The 8,325-nt window shown below is 42.5% G+C and overlaps 1 protein-coding gene across 1 annotated transcript in view; it reads right to left on the bottom strand.

Annotated features, from left to right (window-relative positions):
* LOC138951309 (uncharacterized) overlaps positions 1 to 3,051 on the bottom strand; it is an 18,114-nt gene extending 15,063 nt beyond the window's left edge. Inside the window, exons 1-2 of the mRNA XM_070322936.1 lie at positions 3,040 to 3,051; positions 2,331 to 2,405 (exon numbers count right to left, since the gene is read on the bottom strand). Of these exons, the coding sequence (XP_070179037.1) occupies positions 2,331 to 2,405; positions 3,040 to 3,051 (87 nt within the window). The remainder of the gene's footprint in view (positions 1 to 2,330; positions 2,406 to 3,039) is intronic.
* Between the last annotated feature and the right edge of the window lie 5,274 nt (positions 3,052 to 8,325).

Below are 8,325 nucleotides of genomic sequence, written 5' to 3'. Positions count from 1 at the left end.
ACATATAGATATGATATGTTTGGATTAAAAACACGCTCAGAAAGTTAAAACAAAGAGAGGTACAGAAAAGCGTGCTATCCTTCTTAGCGCAACTACTACCCCGCTCTTCTTGTCAATTTCACTGCCTTTGCCGTGAGCGGTGGACTGACGATGCTACGAGTATACGGTCTTGCTGAAAAATGGCAGCTACTTGACTAAATATTGTATTTTCGCCTTACGCGACTTGTTTAAATTTTCAAAACTTCGAATTGTACTGATCTTGTCTTAATAAAAAAAAGAATTCTTTTATGGTTTAAGAATGTTTGTGTAACAAGCTGTCAATTTATTATTTAGATTTTAAAAGTTAGGTCTAGCGCAAAAACGAGGCGCCGTTGTTGTTAACGAACAAGTCTACGAAAATAAATTCTTTGAAAATGTCTCACGCTCGACAGAAAGCAGCCAGGATGTTCCCGTTCGGTGAGCGTTCAAATGGAAGTATGCTTGTACTGTATTTAGACGCTCGGGGAGCTCTGTGATGGTTTACGGGAGGCTTACTCTGCCTTTAATTGTGAAGAGGATGTATGTTTATATAAAGTTCAAAGTCAAGATTGGATTTGTGTAGCCTACGTGCGTGTGTGCATGTGTATTAGACATAATACATAGACATAGAACACTTTATTATCTCAATTACGATAAACTCGGGTGTGGTGAATCACAATAAACAGCATAAAACGTAAGAACATGAATAAAATATCAAGGCGCAAATATAGTCAGCTCATCATAGTGTGGGGAGTGGGTACACACACACACACACACACACATACACACACACACCGTCGAACACACACATAACGTCGAACACACACACACCGTCGAACACACACACACCGTCGAACACACACATAACATCGAAAAAACACACACACACACACACAAACACACACACGGCACGCGCGAACACGCAAACAAACGTATGAAGGAACAGACGCACAATTATACCCGCACGCACGCACACACAGGCAGACAGGCACTCGCACAAATACACACACACACACACACACACACACACACACATACACACACACACACACACACACACACACACACACACACACACACAGATAAAGCAATGACAAAAAAAATAGCAGAAACTTACACTTAAACACTCGAACACACACACACACACACACGCACACGCACGCACGCACACAAACACACACACACACTCACACATGCACACAACGACGCCCATTTTCATAGAAACACAGAAACCCCCTCGTATAAGCGGGAATGAAAGAGTGGTGGCCAATGACCCAGATCAACAAACAAAAGTCAAAGCTGGCAACTCAGGTTTGTATTCAGGGAAATTTGCACGAAATGCATGCAGAAGATACGACTTTTCCCTCTATTTTCTCTCTTTTGGAGCGTCAGCTCGGTTTGACATGAAAAACTGAAGAAAAGCCCTGCCTTTTTGCACTGAGAAACTGTGGAAGTAGCGTGTTTACTACTGGGTCTGGCTGTAGTACATTTACCCTCATTTACTACCTCGTTAGCTTCCAAAGTAAACTCTTTTTTCGTCCCATGCATGCGAAAGTGAGGATGTACTTCCGATGTCACTCAAAACTTTAGAAGTAGTCGCAAAATACCCTGAGTTACTTCCTCGCTTTGCTTCGAGGTAAACCCTTTTTCCGGCCCATGCATACGAAAGTGAGGCAAGTACTTCCGATGTCACTCAAAACTTCGGCAGTTGTCGCGAACTTCCCCCATAAGCATACGGGCCCAGAAAGGCGACGCTTAGGTGTTGTTGATCGCTGTCTCCCGTGCTCCACGCGTGGCATACTCATGGATAGGGTGAGCTGTCTTCTGTCGACTGGTGTTTTCTGCTCTTTTCTCCCTCTTGACAACACCTGTTTACCTCCACCTCCCTTCCCCTTTGTTTTGTCTGAACCATGTTCGTCTTTGTCAGTTTTGCTAACGCTTGGCACGCTTAGCACGTGCAGCGCGCTGTCATGTGTGGCTGCACTAGTGTCAATGGAAGACTGAGCCTCCACTACCGTCTGTGCGTTTGTCTGTTTGTCTCTGTCTTGTCCTGTCATGTTCTGCACTGTGTTGTTTCCGGAGAAAGCACAGACACTGTCCCCACGCTTGTGCCCCGCCAACTTGCAAGCAAGGCACACCACATCATTTTCACACACAGAGACATGGTGGTTGGTCTGCAGACATTTTGAACATACAATATCTTTTCTCACTGTCTTCTGTTCCCTATGGTAGATCTTTGCCTGAAACCCGGCAACAGCGAGTGTTTTCTCAAGCGGTGTTTTGGGGACGGGTACAGTTGCGAACATTCATACCTTTGATGAGCAACTCATTTCTGGCTGCTTGCGTAGTCGGGTATATCCGCCATAAGCCACGGATGTCCTGAGCACCTGTAATGGAAAAATACATTTTGCAGGGAAAAAAATCCAAATCGACAGAGCTGGATTTATGCAAGTTCAAAGACCAAGCGAAATAATAACACGCAACTGCAGCAGTGGTCATTACCACTAAACCACCACCTCGTAACCTTGGCTCCGCACACCATTCTCTCTCTCGCTCGCTGTCTTCTTACCCCCCCCCCCCCCCCCCAACAACATCCTTCTTCACCTTCCCTCTCTACCCCGGATAAATCGTACAGCAATTATATAGATGGAGATAAAAGGAGACCAGTGAAAGTGGTGGGTTGTGAGAGAGGGGGGGGGGGGGGGGGCTTTTATTGCTGCACTACGCACTTCTTTTTGAAAAAAAAAAAAGATGCCAACGCTGAAGAAGATTTAAAAACCAGTACAAATCGTGATTATGTTGTAAGAAAGGGGCGGGGGGGGGGGGGGGGGGGGGGGGGGAGAGAGAGAGCAGGGATGGCCAAATAGTCCGCCCGGTCGCCAGGGGCGAGTACAAAATCCGCCGGGCTAGTCGGAAACCGCCTGGCAACTCGCCCGGCTGGGCAGTGAAAATTCTGGTCTGATGCAACATTTTTGGTTGTAACATCGAATTTTAAATCAAGTTAGTTTATTGGTCCATAACCCATGGGGGCATTTTGAACAATAAATACAATCAATACAATCATGATATATGTTAATATAGTAAATAAAAAAATCCAAAAAAATCAGATGCAGCAACTTTGGGATGCATCGGGCTAGCGACATTTTGTTTCACATCTTTTAATTGGCACATATAGCTGTCGTTTGCTTTGCATGATATATATCGTAGTAATTTGAAATGCAAGTTACGGAATAATGGTAACTTGAGCTCTCTGTCAGCTCACAAGAATTTGTTCCCTGTCATAATTTTGTTGTTGTTGTAACAAATTGTTGCATTTTTAAATTCTTTCTCTTTAAAACTGAATAACAACATAAAAAGTCACACTCGTAAAGAAGTTAAATGAAAATATGTATTGTATGTTCTTTTGTCATGTTTAATATGTTTCTAACATAATTTCAATTGCAATTATTTTAACAGGCATGGATTGATGCCCACATTTCGCTTAGACTGGCATGATTTGATGGAAAAGCAACCCAAAGCACAGAAAGGTGTCAGAGATCCAAACTGGAACCTCTCTTTGAAGAGATATGGTCAGTTTTGTGATGCTGTCACAATGTTCAAATCTTTTCTTTAAATGCCGCTTTGCCAGCCCGCCAATCACCTCTTTGTGGCAGGGTGTGAAAAATGTTTCGATTCCTTTAATAATGCATAATATTTCTATAGCGCATGTATCCAGTGTTTAACCCTGCTAAAAGCGCTGTACAATCAAAAAACTACGACAACATAACATTATTTAACATGCAATTACACACATAATTATCAATGAATAACACATTGCTCAATAAAACATTATCACAATCACACGCACGGGCACACACACGCATCTTCGACAAAGCCCGGACTTTGGTATTGCATTTCGGCTTGGAGGCTTCACAACTAGTCAATTAGTTTTGTGCCTGCCCGTGCAGGGCCTCTTTTTTAAATCGGGGTTTGAACTCTTTTTTGTATTCAGTTGTGATTTATGACAGGTGGACAAGTTTGTTGTTTGTTGCTCGTGAAATGTCCCTCACTTTCGTGTTTTGTGTGTGTGTTGTTTGTGTGTGTGTCTCAGCTTTGCGAGTTCAGCCTTGTTCAAGCCGTCTCGTGAAGTTGTTTGTTTGTTTAGTGTTTCATGGAGAACGTGTTTTTGCGTGTGCTTTGCAGTTTCTTATTTTTATACGGTGAGCTATTATTCAGTTTTGTGAGTTCGGAGGTGTTGATGTTAGTCAGTTTTGGGTGTTGAGATTTGTCGTCCTGTGTCCTTCCACTGAGGGGGTTGTGTTGTGATGGTGCTGTGTGAACCTGGAATACGGTAAGGGGAAAGTTATTTTTTTGCTTACTTTTCCTTCCCTTTTTCTCTTGTGTATGAGAAATATCGTATTAATTGATGATGTGTATGCTTACTTTTCCTTCCCTTTTTCTCTTGTGTATGAGAAATATCGTATTAACTGATGATGTGTATGCTTACTTTTTCTTCCCTTTTTCTCTTGTGTATGAGAAATATTGTATTAATTGATGTTGTGTCTGCTCACGTTTTCTTCCATTTTTCTTTCTTTCTCTCCATTCTGTTTGTCTGTCTGACTTTGTCTTCTTTTATTGGTTTGTCTCTCTCTCTCTCCGTCTGTCGGTCTGTCCGTTTCTCTCTCCCTCTCTCTCTCTCCTCTCCCTCTCTCTCTCTCTCTCTCCTCTCTCTCTCTCTCTCTCCTCTCTCTCTCTCTCCCTCTCTCTCTCTCTGCGTCTGTCGGTCTGTCCGTTTCTCTCTCCCTCTCTCTCCCTCTCCTCTCTCTCTCTCCTCTTTCTCTCCCTCTCCTCTCTCTCTCCCTCTCCTCTCTCTCTCCCTCTCCTCTCTCTCTCCCTCTCCTCTCTCTCTCTCTCTCTCTCTCTCTCTCCTCTCCCTCTCCTCTCTCTCCCTCTCCTCTCTCTCTCACTCTATCTCTCCTCTCTCTCTCTCCTCTCTCTCTCTCTCCTCTCTCTCTCCCTCTCCTCTCTCTCTCTGTATATGTTCCAAGGACAGGTTGGAAGATTAGGCTAAGCCTAAAACCTTTATCCTTATGTAATAAAGTTCTGAGTTCTGAGTTCTCTCTCTCTTCCTTCCTTTGTTTCCTTGTTTACTTCTACTTCTCTCCGCTCTTTCTCGCCTTCTTTCTCATTCTCTGTGTCTCTTTCATGTTTCTCTCTCTTCTTTTCTCTTTTCATTCGCGCTACCCTTTTTTCTCTGATCAGTTTATAAGCAAGAAATATGTGTTAAATATTGTGTTTAAGTGAAAGGCATATGAACGCGCTCCCGTGTTTACAAAGTGTAGTTTGCCCATAATCGATGTCAAACGCACCATAAGACCATGTAATGACGATATGTCGCCATGCGCGGACCATATACATGCATTACAGCTTGTTTTAGAGTCTCAAAAACTTTGGATGTAAACAAAGACGCGGAGTTATTTCCCTTGCGTCAACGCTACCTCTGTTGGCAAATCTATAAATAGGACGATCCAGATCAAAATGAAAATTAACATATCTCAACATTGAAGGGGTCCTAGACCACAATATTTTGCAGGGAACTTAATTTAGCATGTCTCCAGCTGTTGGTAAAGCAATTAGCGTGTATAGTCATCGAGTACATATGGCTTTAACAGTTGAAATTCTGTAGGGCTTATGTGGTTTTTGTTTTGCCCACAGTTTTCACCTCTCTCTCTCTACCGTCACCAAATTAAAAAGACCGGCACGGTTGGCCTAGTGGTAAGGCGTCCGCCCCGTGAGCGGGAGGTCGTGGGTTCGAACCCTAGCCGGGTCATACCTAAGACTTTAAAATTGGCAATCTAGTGGCTGCTCCGCCTGGCGGCTGGCATTATGGGGTTAGTGCTAGGACTGGTTGGTCCGGTGTCAGAATAATGTGACTGGGTGAGACATGAAGCCTGTGCTGCGACTTCTGTCTTGTGTGTGGCGCACGTTAAATGTCAAAGCGGCACCGCCCTGATATGACCCTTCGTGGTCGGCTGGGCGTTAAGCAAACAAACAAACAAACCAAATTAAAAAGAACTAGACCAACAATGAGTCTGTGTGTTGGTGAGAGCGTGAACGTTACCAGCATACACCAAACAATGAGGCTTCCATACAACAACAAAACAAGCGGATCAGAAGCAGTCACAAGTTTGCTAATTAAAGTTGTCATTAAAATGATATTTTCACTGACAGATTTAACAATGATTGCATCGTATTCCTCAATTTCTCGAGTTCAAAAATGTATACATATGTCATGTGTACTCTAAAACTGTGCTCAGAATTACAGAAAATAGGTTAAGTAGGCACAAGTACTGCGTTTGCACGCTACGCGGAGACGAGCGTGACCCGCCTTGGTCTTCGGTTGTGGTTAGTCATCGGCGACGACTGTTTCTTGGTGTTAATCGGTTACTTGACTCCTAAATGTTTAAAAATCGCTTCACGTGAACCCGTGTGATCCTAATTCATTTTTCACAATTTAGTCGTCAGTTTGTGATTTCAATGCGACTCGCTGTAAGATTATCTGCAATAGCACTGTATTGTGTACCTCTTAATCTAAAACGCAACAAACGGCTGCGAGACACACGAACTAGAGCGGTGGAGATTGACCTTTCAGAGGAACTGGCGCTATGCAGAACCGTCGTCTACTACGAGAAAGACGTTTTGCGTGACACGTTTCCGGGCTTTTCTTTTTTTTGAAACTTTCAAAACTTCGAATTGTACTGATCTTGTCTTGATGAAAAAAGAATTCTTTTATGATTTAAAAATGTTTGTGTAACAAGCTGTCAATTTATTATTTAGATTTTAAAAGTTAGGTCAAGCACCAAAACGAGGCACCTGATTGTCCCTTCGAATATTCCACGAAAATAAATTCTTTGAAAATGTCTCACTCTCGACAGAAAGCAGCCAGGATGTTCCCGTTCGGTTAGCGTTCAAATGGAAGTATGCTTGCACTGTATGTAGAGGCTCGGGGAGCTCAGTAATGGATTTCTGGAGGCTTACTGTGCCTTTAAAATGTGTGTGTGTGTCACGTTGGTATCTTTTGCATTCCGTCGCGATATAACCTTCGTGGTTGAAAACGACGTAAAACACCAAATAAAGAAAGAATCTTTTGCATTTAGATAACATGCACAACCGTTGTCAAAAAAGGAGTATACGTTTCACATGACAGATAGTCGTTTTTGTGAGAAAAGGCTATCCAGCGAGGAGTTTAAAATAACCATTTCTTTACAGGAAATGTGACATTTTGAACAAAACAATTGGAATTCTCTTTAATCATTTTTCTGCAATGAACATATACAATAACAAGAAGGGCAAAGCCCATACGACTCACATGCTTTACACATTTTTCCTACCAAAATACATGTGACCTTGACCCAAGGTCAAGGTCATCCAAGGTCATGCAACACAAAGCTGTTAATTCAAGACATAGGAAGTACAATGGTGCTTATTGGCTCTTTCTACCATGAGATATGGTCACTTTTAGTGGTTCACTACCTTATTTTGGTCACATTTCATAAGGGTCAAAGTGACCTTGACCTTGATCATATGTGACCAAATGTGTCTCATGATGAAAGCATAACATGTGCCCCACATAATTTTTAAGTTTGAAACAGTTATCTTCCATAGTTCAGGGTCAAGGTCACTTCAAAATATGTATACAATCCAACTTTGAAGAGCTCCTGTGACCTTGACCTTGAAGCAAGGTAAACCAAACTGGTATCAAAAGATGGGGCTTACTTTGCCCTATATATCAAATATAGGTGAGGTATTCAATCTCAAAAACTTCAGAGAAAATGGGAAAAATGTGAAAAATAGCTGTTTTTTAGACAACATTTATGGCCCCTGCGACCTTGACCTTGAAGCAAGGTCAAGATGCTACGTATGTTTTTTGGGGCCTTGTCATCATACACCATCTTGCCAAATTTGGTACTGATAGACTGAATAGTGTCCAAGAAATATCCAACGTTAAAGTTTTCCGGACGGACGGACGGACGGACGGACGGACGGACGGACGGACGGACGGACGGACGACTCGGGTGAGTACATAGACTCACTTTTGCTTCGCATGTGAGTCAAAAAGTTGTACAATATCACAGTAGAAATGTTCGATAATATCACATTAACATTTTTTTTCTTCTGAAAACAACCCCACAGCACCACACGAGTAAACTTTGTATTATGCATTTCCAAAATATATTCTGTCAACAAACCCATGCAACCATTGCATGTAATGATGGCACATGGGCGGCCACCTACATGATTATTTGTAGCACTGTTGCACCAATAACA

The sequence above is a fragment of the Littorina saxatilis genome, linkage group LG16 (genome assembly GCF_037325665.1).
Source record: "Littorina saxatilis isolate snail1 linkage group LG16, US_GU_Lsax_2.0, whole genome shotgun sequence".
Taxonomy (NCBI): domain Eukaryota; kingdom Metazoa; phylum Mollusca; class Gastropoda; order Littorinimorpha; family Littorinidae; genus Littorina; species Littorina saxatilis.
Note: the sequence above shows the minus strand (reverse complement) of the source record. Positions and strands in the feature narration are given on the sequence as shown.